The 16918-nt window shown below is 50.1% G+C and overlaps 1 protein-coding gene across 11 annotated transcripts in view; it reads right to left on the bottom strand.

The window, feature by feature from the left end:
* Nucleotides 1-8612, bottom strand: part of TCOF1 (treacle ribosome biogenesis factor 1) — a 40354-nt gene extending 31742 nt beyond the window's left edge. For all 11 annotated transcript variants that reach the window (XR_003792584.1, XM_029215936.1, XM_029215937.1 and 8 more), the window contains exons 1-4: nt 8474-8612; nt 6007-6062; nt 3019-3170; nt 877-950 (exon numbers count right to left, since the gene is read on the bottom strand). Coding sequence is in view for 10 of the 11 variants with exons in the window: in XM_029215936.1 (XP_029071769.1) it covers nt 877-950; nt 3019-3170; nt 6007-6062; nt 8474-8581 (390 nt within the window). In the remaining variant the exon portion in view is untranslated. The remainder of the gene's footprint in view (nt 1-876; nt 951-3018; nt 3171-6006; nt 6063-8473) is intronic.
* Between the last annotated feature and the right edge of the window lie 8306 nt (nt 8613-16918).

Raw genomic sequence — 16918 nt, 5'->3', positions numbered from 1 at the left:
CTTCCTAGCCCTGTGAGCTTGGGCACACTACCTCCCTAAGCCTCAGTTTCTTCATCTTCAAAGTGGGGCTAAAAATGGTACCTCCCCTCACAGAGGTGTGGAGAGAACCGAATTACAGTTCTTGGGACACAGCAGTTTTGCTCAGTGGTAAGGAGCATTTTGTTGTGGACATTACCATGGCCTCATAATTCTTTCTACATATTTTTTGCTAATGCTACAGGCAATATCAGGGACATAATCCTTTATGTGCCTGTGACACTGCTTTGTGGATGACCAAAAAAGGATATTCTACTTTCCAAGTAGTTTCCAGCCTAGAAAGTGATTCTTGAGGGAGTTCCCTGGTGGTCCTGTGGTTAGGGCTCCACACTTCCACTGCAGGGGGCACAGGTTCCACCCCTGGTCGGGGGACTAAGAGCCCACAAGCCCCCCGGCACGGCCAAAAACAACCAAAAAAAAAAAAAAAAAAACCCGAAATAAAATGCTTCTCAAGCTTTCAGAGCCACCAGTGTCTTATCTGCTCTGGTGTCTCCACTGCCTTGTGCAGTGCCTGGAACATAACTGTATTGGTAACGATTTGCTGAGTGAACAGGTGAATGCAGGGCTGGAGGAGGAAAGGAACTGTCTCTTCCAGGTGTGTAATGTGCCCAGTGGCCCATGGCGGTAGGTATTATCCCCATCTTACAGAAGAAAAAAAAACTGAGGCCGACAGAGGTGAAGGGACAGACCACAATCAGCCTGCGACTGAGGCTGAGATCTGAATCCAATCCAAGGGTTGGGCAATTACCCACAAGCCTATCCTTCTCTGAGACAGGGGACTGTGTCCTACAGGGCACTTCAACTCCCACGGGCGACAGCTTGGAAGGTGGTCTCACTCACCTTGGCTTTTTCTTTCACACTTGAAGGCAAAACCATCCCCGTGGCTGAGGAGTTGGTAGATGCTAGTGCCGGGACTGCAAGACACAAACACTGGTTGGGTGAGCCAGATGAGCATGTTCTCATGGGTGAGTGGTAAACAGGCTCAGCTCACCTAATAATTCAACTGGTATGGCTGCCTGGGGCTGGCATGAGATCTGAGGCTGAGCCTGGACTGGGAAAGAGCTCGGTGGTGCATCAGCCACATCCCCCAGGAGCAAGAGAGGAGAGTGACGACATGAAAGCCATGTGTCTGCATCCCCGATGGGGTCCCAATTCCCTGGTGGCACGAGATGCTGAAGCCCCCAGAGGAAAAGGGATTGGCTCCTAGTCCTGCCGCATACTACCCCGGAGGTCCCGCACAACTCCAGGGGTGCCATTCCCACAGGCTACCTGCCACACTGCAGCCCTAACGTCACTCAGCGAGACAGGAGCAGGTCAGGCAGCCCCAGGTCCACAGAGAAAGCTGCTCGAATTAAGCGGTTTCTCAGTGGAGAAGTAGCTGAACCATGAGACCGGGACCCTGTTAGATGTCGAGATTTCCAGATTCTTGTTGCTTTTACACCGGGGTATCGTCTCCTTAGAGCTCAGATTAGGGAAAGATTTCTAATGTATGCTGTGAAATAAACAGGATGTTGTTGAGATGAATGATATGATCTAATTCTTTTCCTGACATTTAATTCCATCTCTCTCTATTTTTAATCATGGAAAATGTTAAGCCCGTTCCTACGTAGAGAGAAAGTGTATAAAACCACCCTGCCCCAACCGTTATCAACTTGTGGCCAATCTTATTTCAACTGTCCCCCCGTTCGCCCTTCCCTGCTGAGTATTATTCTGAAGAAAACATCAGACATCATACCATGTGGCCCACAGATATTTCAGCATGTTTCTCTCAATGAGGACTCTTAAAAAGTATAATTAGAATTCCATTATTAGAGCTTAAAAAATTTATTAATATCGAGTAGCCCGTCAGTAGGAAATTTTACAATTTTTGTTTTAAATAGTGTGTAGGTATGGACGTAGGCAAGTATGGATGTCTATCTGTATGATTTCAGATACAAAGGAGAGCACTGTAAGGCTACCCTCCAGGAGATACATTTAGGGAGTGGAAGGGGAGCCGGCGAGGGGAACAGGAAACCTCCCACTTTTCTTCTGTATGCTTTTGTACAGTTCACAGTGAACTTGCTTTGCATTATAATTTTAAAAGATTAAGCAAGGTATAAAATGCATATTCAGTATGATCTCAAGTCTTTGAAAAAACATGTTCAGGAAAAATAAATGGAAGAATAATTTGCCAAATTATATGTGGCAAGAATATGGGTAATTTTTCCCTAGCTTTCTGAAAAATAATTTTCACATATTCTATAATGAATACTCCATAACAAAGCCTGTATTTCTTTTACAATCAGAAAACATATTTAAAAATTAAGAAATTATCTTCTATGTAAGTAAAAACCAATAATGCAAAGAAGAACGATAATTCCTCTGTGGAGCTATGACCACTGTTGGTTAAAGTACAAACTGCCCTGAGAACATGGGGAGAAGGGGCTGTGAAGGCCTCCCCGGGTCGCCCCCGCCAACACCCTGAAACCAGAGTGCCCAGGACGGCCTGCCAGTGCTAATATGCACACTTCCAAAATAACAGGAAGATCGGCAACTCCTGAAGCAGCCCGTAAGCACACAGAAGAGGTGCCCGCCAGCTGCCCTCTCTGAAATCTCTCTAGCAGTTCTTCTGAAAATGTGGGCTTCTTTCTATCTTTACCAGAATCACCTGGAGGGCTTGTAAAAATGCAGCTCCTGGGCCCCACTGGAGGGGCTGACTCCACGTACCCCAAATTAGACTGTAAGGGCCCATCCATGTTTTTGTTCACCATTGGATTCCTAGCCCCTGGGACACGATGTCTGGCCCAGAGGAAGGGCTCAAATCAAGACTGAAATAGGTACATGGGACCCTTCCAACCTTCCCTCTAAAAGGGCCGGTCCTCTGAGGGCTCACTGAAGGAGAAGCTGGAGGTGGACCCTCCCCTGGAACAATCCAATATACAACAGCCTGTTCCCGAAAGGTGCAGGGCGCTGAGCTGAGCCCCCGGCACACAGCGCTCTTACTGGCTTTGGTGCTTCCTGCTTCTGCCTCCTGCGCCACCTCCTCCTCCTCTTCTGAGCTCTCGGAGCTGGTAATGGGGTCTGACACGCGGGTCTTCTTGGCCTGCAGGGCTGCATCTTCCTCTGCCTTCTGCTTCTGGCCAATCTCCGAGGTTCTGCAGGACAAGGGTGACTGGCTAGTTCAACCGGGTGACAAGGACAACCCCAGGAGAGTTGAAAAGGAAGACCTCCCCACATCCTCCCTGCCCCCAAAGGAAACGTGCATGAAGAGAGTTTAAACAGTGATGAAACACAGTGTTAGATACAATTTTGTGTTCTGCATTTTCACTCATTTCATCGTATTTTTACAATTGTCTATGAGTCTTCAAATATTCAGGAAGGGTGGACAATATTATATAACAGCTGCTAAGAGTCACTGAGCGCTAAGTGCCGGCACTATAGACACTTCACAGCACCATCCAGGCTCCTCCCTCCTCCAGAACTTGTGGCACCTGCAGTGCCCTCTTCCTGGAAGAGTCTGCCCAGGTCGGTCCCTATTGTCCTTCAGGCCTCAACTCGAATACAGCCTCCTCAGAGAGGCCCTCCCTGATCACCCCCCCTCCCCTAAGACATTCTCTGCCCTGCCATCCTGTTTCATTTTCTTCAGAGCACGTTCCTCTCTCCTGTTATTTTACCTACTTCCTGCTTGAAGCCCCCACTGCACAGCCAGGCCCCTGGAGAGGAGGGCTGGCAGGAACCTTTTCCAGCTCCCTCAGTACCTTGAGCACATAGCATGAGTCTCATGGGCAAGTGAGTTGCCCAGAGTCAAAGAGTAAGTCTCAGGCACTGGGGAGGATAAGCACCCAGATGGCTGAGTTGCTGGAACTTTCGAGCATCATCTCCCCTGACCCCAGCCTCCTGCCCCGAGGGAGTCACTGTCTGTGCCCCATGTTCTCCAGATGGGACGGATGCTGCTCTGCCAGTTTGGGATGTGCTGCTTGGGTCCCTTGTTCCCAGGGAATCTTCTGCAAAAACAGGTTTCATTTACTACATGTATCAGTTCACTCTGCCTCTCTCCTCCCAACAGAATGTAAGTTTCACAAGGGCAGGGATTTTTCTCCAGTTTGTTCCCAGCTATATCAAGAACAGTTCTGGCTCACAGTAAGTGCTCGATAAATACGGAGGTGAGTGGGGGTGGGAGGGGGATGCCTCCAATGGCTAGGTTTAGCACTTTACCATTATTATCTTCATTTTACGGATGGAGACACACTTGGGGAGGCCAAGTTTGTCCAAGGTCATACGGCTAGTTGCTGGGTTTGAACCACTAGGTTAGGCTGTGAGGTCCTCATCCCAGTCAGTACCCCTCACCCACAGAAGGGGCTGGTGGAGGGGAAGGGCATGTGCTGCGGCTCACTGAAGGAGTTCTCTGGGGAAGGAAGTGCTGTGCAAACACACAGACACCTAGGCAAGTGGGAAAGGAAGTGGGGGTGTGCCCTGTGCTCACCTCAGCAGCAGAGGAGAGCCAAGAACTGAGGGTTGAGAGGGCTCTCAAAGACCTTAGCTCTCTACTGGAAGCTTGGATCCCTTCCACACCATGCCTGCCTTTGTTTACACACCTCTGATGACAAGGAACTCACAACTCCACTGTAGCCTACCTCATTTCTGGAGAGCTCTGATGACCCACTGCTTTTATTCAGAAGCTGAAACCTGTCTTCCTAAAGCAGGTACATATGGGTCCCACTTCAGTCTCTCGGGCCCCAGGGAACACCCCACTCCCTTTGTCTTCAAAGATGTGCATACAGAGGTCCCTTGCCTGCCCCTCTGACATCTCTTTCCCATCCCAGACGGTTCAGTATTCACTATCATTCCTCATGGGACATGACTGCAGGTCCTTCACTCCCGCAGTTGGCTGTGGTCAGGCCAGTTCATGGAGAGAACGATTATCCCTCCTTCATTTTCAAACCATTCCTCTGCTGATATGTCCTTAGATTATTCCCCTCCTTGTTTCCCAGGTTTTACAGGCATTTCACATTCAACAGGTCTTTGAAATCTTTCCCTCCAAATTGGGTTCCTTCCATTGAGGTGTACAAGTCAGACACCTGGGAGTGGACTAGACTGCCTCTCCAAACCATCCGCGGACCCTCATCTCATCCTCTCACATTCCTGGAATCTACTGTCTCCCTCCCATGTTATTACTGCCTTAAGGTCCATCAGCTCTTGCCTGGATAATGATATCCACAGCCTCAACTGGTCGTGCCATGCTGCAGTGATCTCACCACTCTCTGCTTCACCCTTCCATGGCTCCCACAGCTCTTGGGGCAAAGACACAACTGCTCCCCATGGATGATCAGGCCTTGCGTGGAGCGGGCCCTGCCTACGGTTCAGCCTCGTCTGCACTGTGCCCGCAGCTACAGGCCTCAGACCAGTAGTTCCCTCTGCCAGGTACGCTCTACTGGCCCCTCCACACCTATTGCCTCGTTCACTCCCCTACTCCCTGCAGCTCTCAAATCAAAGGTCACTTCAGGGAAGCCTCCCCTAAACCCCCAAATGAGGCTAGGCTAACCTGTTTAGGTAGTTTTGGCACTGGGCACCTCTTTGCACAACCCTGACTACCACTATAATTTTACACTCATTTGTTTTTTCTGAGGTGTGCTTACCTTCCTGGACTCCAATGTCAGCTCCAGGAAAGAAGGAACCATGTATGTCTCACTCATGACAATACCTTTGTACTTAGAACAGAGCCTGGCATTCAGTAGTTACTCAATAAATGTTTACTGATTGAATGAATAATAAAAGCTGCTGAGAAGCTTTTGTCCTTAAGAGGCACTGATCACAGCTCAGTGTCCTCTCCATTACCAGACACCCGTATCTGTGACCTGGCTTCCTGGAGGTGATAATAGTATCTACGGTGGGCTATGGGGACAGATCTCAGACCAGATTAGTATCCTAGCTGATCCCAAGCTGAGGGCTTGCAGTGTCCCTGCTGTACTCTCTCAGTCCCATTAGACTTACTGTTGCCAGTGTGTATAGATGTCCAGAAGGGTTACAGGCTGAGTCAGGAAACTTTTCTGCAGAGAAGTAAAGAGAAAGCAGCAATCAATCCCCCAAGCACAGTAAGGGTCCTCCTTGGGCCCCACTCTCACAACGTCATGATCTACAGAGAGGTGGTTGAGAAGGGGGTCTTTCTGCTCTGGGAAGTATGTCTGCTTGACCCTTCCAGTACCACCCAAACCTTCCAGAGACAAGCAGGGCAAGTATTTCCAGCTAAAACCTTTTAAGACAACATGTTGGTGAGGAGTACCTTTGAAGATTAGAGTTGGAATGTTCCAGGCTAGCATTTATCCAGCCCCCAGCCTTCCTGGCACTCTCCAGGCTTAGGTGCCACGAGACAGGGCTTTTTCCACCCCTGACCTTTCAGAAGGCTTTCAAAAGCCAGGCTGGTCAATCTCCCCAGGACAGTAAGAACCACAGCCCAGACACCGCGCTGTCAGCTCACCCGCTGGGAAGAGACTGGAACCAAATGGTGCCAGTCCTTTGGTAGAAGCAGAGGCCTTTGGAGCCAAGATCAGAAGCCTATTCTCTCTGCAAATATCAAGAACCTGGGGTGTCAAGTGCCCCAAGGAGGCCGAGTGAGTAATGTGGGGCGAGGGCAGTGCCGGGGATTTAGGCAGAGTGGTCAAGAGGGTGCACCTGGACTCAGGCATAGCGCCTGTGTTAACTGGATGGGCTACTGTCTTCACCTCTTCAAACTTCTGGTTCTTTCTTTCTAACATGGGGATAACAGCAGTACCCACCTAAGATGTTGCTGTCAGGCCTGATTGAGACCATCTAGTCAGTGCCCAGCACAGGAGCCAGTAACATTGAGACTGTAACTGACAGTAATTGAAAGTGTCAGTTTCACTCTCCTATACCCCTGTCACACTGGCCTCCTTGCTGTCCCTCAAATCTGTCAGGGCACCCCGCCCGCACGGGGGCTTGCAATTCCTTCTGTCTGGAATGCTCTCTCCTGCCAACTCTACGGCTCACTCCCTCACTTCCTTCAGGTCCTTGCCCGAATGTCACCTTCTCATTGGGGTTTCCTGACCACCCTATATAGATAATTTAACTCTGACATTCTTTATCTCCCCACACCTGCCTTATTTTTATAGCTAGCACCTACCATCACCCCACACACTGTATCATTAACTTTAAAAAAAAAAAAAAATCAGTCATCGTTCGGCTCCTGCTGGAACGTGTGCTCCATGAGGGCAGGATACTTTTGCTTAGGTAAATGCCCCAAAGCAGATGGGTATTCTCCTTCACCCCCTGTAGCTATTAAGTCATGTTAACTGGAGTAAGAAGGGCTACCGAGGTCCAAAGAAAACTGGAAAAAGCACAGGTAATGTCGTAAGGCCCATCATCCTTTAGTTTCTCCAGGAGGTCCTGAGAGCAAGCATCATGACCACAGCCTCCACCACAGCCAAGGGGTACTGATCAACCAAGTCAGTAGCCACCATACCAGCTTAAAACTTCCCCGTGGCTTACCACTGCTCTTCAGATGAAAACCAAAGTAAGCCAACTCCCTGCCTCTGTCTCCCCAGGGACCTCTATCACCCTTGTACTCCACACTTCAGTCAACTTTCTGGGGCAGTACATATGCAACAATTTGCACCTCTGCTTGGAATATCCACCTCCCTTCTCTCAGATCTCAAAGCAACATCCACTTCCTCAGGAAAGCAACCCTGGATATCCCTGACGAGGGCAAGCTGCCATTCTTGTCTTAGCACCCTATGCCTCTCGTTCTTGGCACTTAATGCAGTGTTAAGTGTACAGGTGCTTTTATGGTTCTTTGATTTATGTCTATCTCCCCTACCAAATTCAGACTGTAAACTCTAAACAGTGAATTGAGGGACCGTGCTCACTATTCTGTCACCAGCACTCTGACCGCCAGATTAACAGCTGCTCAAAGAACGGATGAAGTGAAATGACTGCACCACGAGTTCGAATCCCAAAGCTGTCCGACTCAGTACAGAAGGGCTGCTAAGGGCTTGAGCTCCAGCTCAATTAAGGGGCTTCAGACCCCCTCTCTTGGCGCTCTTTCGCCCCACCAGAGCTGGTCGCAATCCACCTCTCAGACTCGCAGCAACCTTCTCGCCCCAGGGAGCCGCGCCGAGCCACGTGGCCCGAGACTTCGGAAACTTTAAACTGCCGCTCCCAGGAAGGGGGTGGAGGTAAGGGGCGCGGGAATTATAAAGCCCTGAGCGTCATATCTCACGTCCCGGCCCGCCCACTGCACAGACAGGGAAACTGAGGCTCATAAGAACTGGGGGCCGCAGGGGTGGGGAGCAGAGGCTGAGCCTCCTTCGGCACCCCAGGCCGCGTCCCGGAGCACCGCGGGTATCCGGCTCTGGGCGCCCTCCAGGCCGCCAGGGGAGGAGGCGCGGGCCTCCTCTCCTCAGATCTTGCACGCGGCCCTCGCACACGGCCCGGGCACGCTTACCTGACCGCTCTGCTCCTTCACTTCCCGCGCCGCGCGCACAAAGCCCGCCTGCAGCAGATGCTGGTAGATCAGGGGAAGCAGCTCCCGCCGCTTCCTGGCCTCGGCCATGCCCGCAACCCCTGGCTTGTCGGCTTACCTGCACGCCCCCCTCAGTCCCCGCCCGCCACTTCCCTCTTACCCTTAGACCTCGCGCCCCCCACTTCCGGCTCCTCCTTCACCCGCCGCGCGGCACGCCGGAACACGTAGTCTTATCTCCAGGAGTGGCCGGCCCCTCTCCGGTGGGCGTAAGGGGCGGAGGCAGGGAGGACAACGAGACCTCCCATTGGCTGGGAGGGCGTGGTCAGACCCGGATACGCCCCCTGGGCCGGCCACGATTCGAATGACTTCCTCTTAAATCCTTCGGACTCGTTCCTGGAGATTTGTCTTCCACTTAGCTGTCTGACAGCTGCTGTCAGGTTTTACTCATCTCTGAACATCCTAATCTCCAGCTCTCTCTAGACCCGAACTTGCAGTTACCCACTCATTTATTCATTTCACAGGTGTTTTAGAACCCATAAACCAAGTACTATTTGTCATTGTTCATTCATTCACTGAACAAATACTTACTGAGCACCATACCTTGGGCTAGCGCTAGGCTAGGATTGGGGGATAAAAAGATGAATAAGATATGGCAGCCGCCCTCAAAGCTCACAGGGAGGAGAGAGACAGTCGGTAACCAAGCAACTATGGTTCAATGTCTTCTGTGCATTGTCCGGGACAGATACAGCCTGTGGGAGAAAGAAGGAGGGGCCCCTGACCCCAGGGAGATATCTAAGCTTAAGCTTAAAGATGGAGTAGGAATTTCTAGGTGCAGAGGAAAGGGATGGCATCCCACGCAGAGGGCACTGCATGAGTATAGACAGGAGATACCACCCTGGTACAGGCTGGGAAACCCAGATATAAATCCAAGTCTGTGCTGCTGGGCTGTAGAGTTGGAGGGTTGAGGGAATGAGTGAGGACACAAAAGGATGGAGAAGTTAGCAGGGCCTACTGCACCCCCTCCCCCCAGCCACAGTTTGCACCTTTGCTCCAAGGATAATAGATAGTCTCTGACGGATTTTATGCAGGAGGGTGACCTGGGTTTATGTTTTTAAAAGATTGCTATGACCAAAGCGTGGAAGATGGATTTATGGAGAACAAAACTGGACGTGAGGGTGTTGTAGCTGTGGAGGGGAGGTTGGCAGGGAGAGGGTGACCTAGGCTGGGGAATATTTGAATCAGCTATTCTTAACTTCATGGATCCATCGAGAAACTGGAGACAGCACGAACCTAAACTTTGCTGTAGAAAAATTTGAAGTGTACAGACACATGACGTTTTGCATCCAGTTTTAGGACATGGATAAGCACATACCTGAACCTCCTAGGCTTAGGAACTGCTGCTCTAGGAAGAAACAGGGACAGGACCAGGTGACTGATGGAATGTGATGAGAGAGACTAATTTACATTCAGCTATTTAGCAAATATTTATTGAGTACCTACTATTGGGGATAAAACTGTCTCTACCCCAATAGAGCTTATAGTCTAATGGGGGAGACACAAGCTAAACAAATAGTCATACAAATACATTGTTACAAACAGTAGTAAGTGCAGAAAGGAAAAGGATAGTGTTTTCTTATGGAAGAATTGGAGACTTCCCTGGTGGCGCAGTGGTTAAGAATTCGTCTGCCAATGCAGGGGACATGGGTTCGAGCCCTCATCCGGGGAGATCCCACATGCCACAGAGCAACTAAGCCCGTGCACCACAACTACTGAGCCTGCGAGCCACAACTACTGAAGCCTGAGCGCCTAGAGCCCGTGCTCCACTACAAGAGAAGCCACTGCAATGAGGAGTCCGCGCACCGCAATGAAGAGTAGCCCCTGCTTGCCACAACTAGAGAAAGCTGGTGTGCAGCAACAAAGATCCAACGCAGCCAAAAATAAATTAAAAAAAAAAAAAAAAAGCTATACTGGAGTCATGCTGCCTGTGTTCAAATTCCCACTTTGCCTCTTATTAACTAGGTGACCTTGGGTAAGTTACATAACTTCTTGGTCCCTCAGTTTCTTCACCCATAAAACAGAGATAATTATAATTTCTACCTCATAGGGTTGCCATGAGGAGTAAATGAGTTCTAAGCAGAAATGCATAGAAGAGTTCCAAAGAATAGTACTGCGCTTGTGTGTACGTTAGCCATTACTGTGAAAGCATTTGACAGGATGGAGGGACCTATCTCTTCTTGGGGAAGGATTCCCTAAGGAAATGATCTTTGTGAGGAGATCTGAACTATATGCAGGGGAGGATGGGGTACGGGGAGAATCCTAGGCAGAAGAAAGAACCTGTGCAAAGGGCCTGAGGCAGAAGTTACAGCTAGAGAAGAGGTGAGAAAAGCCCTGTGTAACAGGGCCAGAGGGAGAGCAGGGGGATTGGGGAGTGCAGAAGGTGGGCAAAGGATCTTTCTTTTCGTCCTCCGAGTGATAGGAAACCACTGACAGTGTAGGCCCAAGAAGGACAGGATGACATTTGCATTTTAATGTGACCCGTGTGAAAGCCTAGTGGAGAGTGGGGTAGTGTGTGTATGAGTAGCTGCAGGATAAGTTAGGGTTAGGAGTACGGGCAGGCATCCAGGGAGAATATCACAGAGGTGGTGCTGGTGGCAGTGCAGTTGGAGAGCAGTGGAAGGTTCCAGTTATCAGGAAGTAAAATCGTCACAGAGATGTGTGGGAATGGAAGGTAAGCGAGAGACGGTGTCAGGATGGACTCTGAGGTTTCCCTGCAAACAGGCAGGCAGTAGTTTTCACTGAGATGGGGAAAACTGGAGACCACTGGGAGGCGGTGTTGGGTGAGCGAGGATGGGAGGGTGTGGAGGGGGACGTGAAAAGTGCAACTTCCACTTTAGATGTGTTGAGCTTGAAAGGCCTTTGGGACACTGAGTGTAGATGTTGAGTAGGCGCTTGGAGGCCTGGGTTTGGAGGCACGTGAGGATGGGAAGTTGTCAGGAGACAAATGATCACGAGGCTGTGGATGAGGGCTGGATTGTCCAAAGAGAAGGCGCCCCAGGATGGAGCTGTGAGACACACCACAGGTTAGGGGCTGTGCAAACGAGGATATACCTGCAGAGGCCGAGAAGGAGGGCCTGAGAGGTGGGAGAAAACCCTGGAGGGTGGGCGTAGGGAAGGCAGCCAAGGGAAGGAAGCTGAGAGTTTCAGGAAAGTGGGAGGAGTCAATGGGGAATGCTCTGAGAGGTCAGAAGGGTGTGGATGGAAGCAGCGGCTTTGGTTAATGACAGACATGGGCAGATGCTGGTGGCTTTAGGGAGCACTGTTTCTGCAGAGTGATGAGAGGGTCAGATGGCAGTGGGTCTGATGAGTGAAGGAGGGGTGAAGGAGGCAGTGGGTCTTTTGAGAAGTATTTGTGTGAAGGGGAGGAGAGAGATGCTGTGACGGGGTCAAAGCATATGGGGGGGTGGGGTGGGGAGGTGTGTTAGTAGGTGGAAGAGACCTGAGTTTGTTTACAGGCTGATGGCAGATCAAGGGGAGAGATTAATTAAGGGTGTGGGAAAGAGGGGAGATAATCAGCGAGGGATGTTCACGAGCATGTGCGAGGGGATGGAACCAAGCATGTAGGTGGAGAGGTTGGTCTTGGAAAGGAGGAGGGATGACTTCTCTAGAACCAAAAGAAGGAACAAAGAGAGGATGGGTGCAGATGTAGATGTAGGTTTGTAGTGGGATGTTAAGGGAGATTTCATCTTGAGCTTCTATTTTTTCTGCAAAGTGGGAGGCAAGGTCTTCTGCTAAGAGTGAGGAAGAGGTGGTGAGGAGTTTGAAGGAAGGAGGAGAGTGTGCATTCAGACGGTTGAGGAGCAAACTTGCCCACAAAATCCCCAAATGTCCGACAGTGCTGACAACCCAGTGTGTCCTGTCCTGTCGGCTGGGTGATTTCCCCCACCATGGGTCACCTACCCACGTGCAAACAGGGGAAAGTACTTGGTGGGGTTTATCCAGGCCCAGGGCTTTGCCAGATGGGCGGAGAAAAGGGCAGAGCGTTCTAAAGTGTTGGCAAAAGAGATGCCCAATCTTTCGGCCCTGGGAACTAGGCTGGGCAGGGTGGAAAGTGAAGACAGATGGGGTCCATTTTCAGGGAGAGAGTGGAAGCCTTCATGGACTGGGCAGCCACAAGGTCAGTAACCAGGAGCCTGAGCTCAGGGTTGGCAACTCGAATTGATGACCATGCCCTGGTTACTGACTGGGTGGCTGGTAGGGCTACTCACTGAGACAGTGAACATTAGGAAGATAAAAGTGTTTTTACCCCTCCAAGAACCAATTTTCATCCCCTTGGGGCATTATGGCCCCAGTTGAGAATGCCTGCCTTAGTAGAATGTAAATTCCCTGAAGGCAGACTGGTGGTCGGCTTGTTGCCCACATTATTCCCAGCGCCGGTCCATAAATACTGGCCAGTGCAAGGGTGGTTACAGCCTGTCTCCTGAAGAAGAGAGGAGAGCAGAGCAGGCAGGGCACACACCATGAGTACAGGCCTGGAAGCAGAAATGTGGAAGTCTTCTAGAAGACAGTGGAGAAGGAACTGGGTCTTCTATCCTTGGCTGACCTTGGAAGAAATGGAGAATTGGTATTAAATTAAAAAACAAAAACCAAGCCAAACCAGGATGATCTAATACCTTTGGTCTGGCAACAGGTTGTTGGTTTTGTTCCTAATGAAATTCATTTTAGGCGTTTATGGTTTATCCTTGGCTTCCGGGAGGCGGCCTCTTCTGTGGGCAATTCCTCTGTTTCCTTGATTTTCCAAATCATACCCTTCGCCACATTGCCTTGGGGCTCAAGCACAAAATCAAAACATTGATAAAATATAACATGGCAACAGTTAAGACAGCAACAAACAAAAGAGTGCATTAAAAAAAGAGCAAAACAGCAAACACAAAACAAAACAAAACACACACAAAACTAGCCTCAGAGCATTTTTCTACCACTTAGAAAAAGATGTCTTTGTTAGTGTTAGAAGCCAGAAGCTTCCAGGCCACTCGACTGTGAGCGCCTCTCGGGTAAGCAGTATGCCTTAGTCACCTTGAATTCTCGAGCAGGGCACTCAGGAAATGAGTGGAGGAAGGAATGTCAGTAGAAGGAAAGGAAGCTAAGCAGGTAGGGTTCTATCCCTTTCTCTTCCCAGCAGGAGTGGCTCCTGCACAGAGGTGGGAGGTAGCTTGATACAGGGGAGAGGTTACTGGGCCAGGAGTCAGGAAACTGCTTTTTTGGCCTGGCTCTACTGTGTGACCTTGGGTTAGTCTCTTGCCCTCTCTGATCTTCAAATTTTCTTTTCGTTGGAGAAGCTGGACAAAAGCCCTTCCAGCACAGACACTCTCAAGAGAGGAGCCCATGTGGGAAGACTGCCTTTGCCCCCAGCACCCAAAGTCAGCCCCTTCATCCACTGTGAAAATGGATTCTCCCTGGCCAAGTCACTTGGACCAGCTGTGTTTCCCACAGCTTCCTTCTCTCTCCTGGGATGACAATTCCTCTGTTTCTGTTTTCTTCAATCGCACTGGAGGTTTTTTAAAAATTAATTAATTAATTAATTTTTGGCAGTGTTGGGTCTTCATTGTTGTGTGCTGGCTTTCTCTAGTTGTGGCGAGCAGGCGCTACTCTTCATTGTGGTCCGCGGGCTTCTCATTGCAGTGGCTTCTCTTGTTGCGGAGCATGGGCTCTAGGCGCGCAGGTTTCAGTAGTTGTGTCATGTGGGCTCCATAGTTGTGGCTCGCAGGCTCTAGAGCGCAGGCTCAGTAGTTGTGGTGCACGGGCTTAGTTGCTCTGCGACATGTGGGATCTTCCTGGACCAGGGCTCAAACCCATGTCCCATGCATTGGCAGACGGATTGTTAACTACTATGCCACCAGGGAAGTCCCCACAATGGAGTTTTTAAAGGTTATAAAAGATTGAAAAGTTATTACTGCAGTAACAAATAAAACAATTCATAGATATATAAAGACTGAGTTAATCTTCCCTTCTCTCATCCATTCCCAGCCCACTCCTGAAACCGAGTGAGGCCCTTTGGGGCCCCCAGGCATGGAGGCCCTTTTGTCCCCAGTTTCTTGTCAAGACTCCAGCCTCCATGACCTACCCTGAGTTCCAAAGGGCAGATTCGGGGCTTCCCTGGTGGCGCAGTGGTTGAGAGTCCGCCTGCCGATGCAGGGGACACGGGTTCATGCCCCGGTCTGGGAAGATCCCACATGCCGCGGAGCGGCTGGGCCCGTGAGCCATGGCCGCTGAGCCTGCGCGTCCGGAGCCTGTGCTCCGCAACGGGAGAGGCCACAACAGCGAGAGACCCGCATACCGCAAAAGAAAAAAACAAAAAAAACAAAGGGCAGATTCGAACAGTTGCTAATCAAGTTGCTAATCCTTCTTCCGCAGCTAAGAAACCACCTGAGGAAAGATTAAAGGAATCAAAGGGACTACCCTGGTGGTCCAGTGGTGAAGACTCCCATTCTGGGGCTTCCCTGATGGTCCAGGGGTAAAGAATCTGCCTTACAATGCAGGGGATGTGGGTTCCATCCCTGGTCAGGGAACTAAGATCCCATATGCCGCGGGGCAACTAAGCCCATGCGTGCCACAACTACTGAGCTCGCCAACCTCGACTAGGGAGCCCGAGTGCTGCAAACTACAGAGCCCACGTGCCCTGGAGGCTGCGTGCCATGACTAGAGAAGAGGAAACCCGCACTCCACAACTAGAAAGAAACCCACATGCTGCAACGAAGGGCCTGCGTGCCACAACTAAGACCATACGCAGCCAAAAGTAAATTAAATGAATAAATAAATAATAAAATACATCTTAAAAAAAAGAAGAAGACTCCTACTCCCAAGGCAGGGGGCCCGGGTTTGATCCCTGGTCCAGGAACTAGACCCTGCTGCAACCAAAAAAAAAAAAAAAAAGATGAAAGGGACAAGAGAAGCTCAGGAGACCGACCACCTGAGACGTGATGAAGGGAGTGCAAGCCCTCCTCACCCCTAATCTTGTCAGAGACCCCACCATTGAACCATTGTTTTAGACCCCTCATCAGATCCTCCCCGGTTGGGACACATAGTTTTTCGAGGCAGGAGGCCCCCTTTGCCTGGCAAAGTAATAAAGCTATCCTTTTCTACTTCACCCAGAACTCTGTCTCTGAGCATTGATTTGGCACCGATGTACAGAGAGGCCGAGCTTTCGGTAACATTCCCGACCCTCAACCCCTCCCTTCCCCAACCCGTCTCAGGGGCCTAGTGTCAGATCCCTTCACGTCCTTCTTCCTCGCAGACACAGACATCCTTCACCAGGTTCCAACCCCCTTTTCCGTTCTCTCTTCTTTCTATTTTACGAAAGGGGATCATACTAAACGCACAAATCCGCAACTTGCTTTTTTTCAGTTAATAACATATTAGAGCCATTTCTCTGGATGTTTGGATCTGCCATGGCCTTTTGAGTAACAGTAACAGCTCACATTTGTAGAGTGGGTACCATGAGCTTCTGCTGTGCACCCTAGGCGGCATATAACTGGTTATCAGCCCTGTTTACAGATGAGGAAACTGAGGCTCAGAGAGGTCAGGGCCTCAGCCGTGCAGCCAGTGAATGGCAGCATTCGGACAGGCCCCAGCTGCTGAGCGCTCTTAACCGTTCCCCCGTGGCACCACCGACCGACAGAGGCAGGGTGTAGTGTGATATGGGTTAGTCCCTTCTGGTTGTTTGGCTAATACAACAGTGCCGCTCAGAATAGCCTAGTAAATACATTCGTGCAGACCAGAGCTTTAATTTTCATAGGATAGAATCAAAAGGGGGCCAGAGGAGATGAATATGTTTATTTTAATAGCTAAAGCCAGATTAACTGCCAAAAGGGTTCTGACAATCCAGTCTCGTCGGCATAATTTCTTCTTTTTTTTTTGACTCAAATACACTTTATTTATTTATTTTTAATTTTTGAATTTATTTTATTTTTTTATTTTTTTTTGCGGTATGCGGGCCTCTCACTGTTGCGGCCTCTCCCGTTGCGGAGCACAGGCTCCAGACGCGCAGGCTCAGCGGCCATGGCTCACGGGCCCAGCCGCTCCGCGGCATGTGGGATCTTCCCGGACCGGGGCATGAACCCGTGTCCCCTGCATCGGCAGGCGGACTCTCAACCACTGCGTCACCATGGAAGCCCGGAATTTTTCTTTTATACAGCAGGTCCTTATTAGTCATCCATTTTATGCACATCAGTGTATACATGTCAATTCCAATTTCCCAATTCATCCCACCCCCCACCCCCACCCCCTGGCCGCTTTCCCCCCTTGGTGTCCATATGTTTGTTCTCTACATCTGTCTCTCTATTTCTGCCCTGCAAACCGGTTCATCTGTACCATTTTCCTACGTTCCACATATATGCGTTAATATGTGATATTTGTTTTTCTCTTTCTGAC

This window comes from Monodon monoceros, unplaced genomic scaffold (genome assembly GCF_005190385.1).
Source record: "Monodon monoceros isolate NGI ecotype Baffin Bay Population unplaced genomic scaffold, NGI_Narwhal_1 Super_Scaffold_12, whole genome shotgun sequence".
Taxonomy (NCBI): Eukaryota; Metazoa; Chordata; class Mammalia; order Artiodactyla; family Monodontidae; genus Monodon; species Monodon monoceros.
This window is presented reverse-complemented; position numbering and strand designations above follow the sequence as displayed.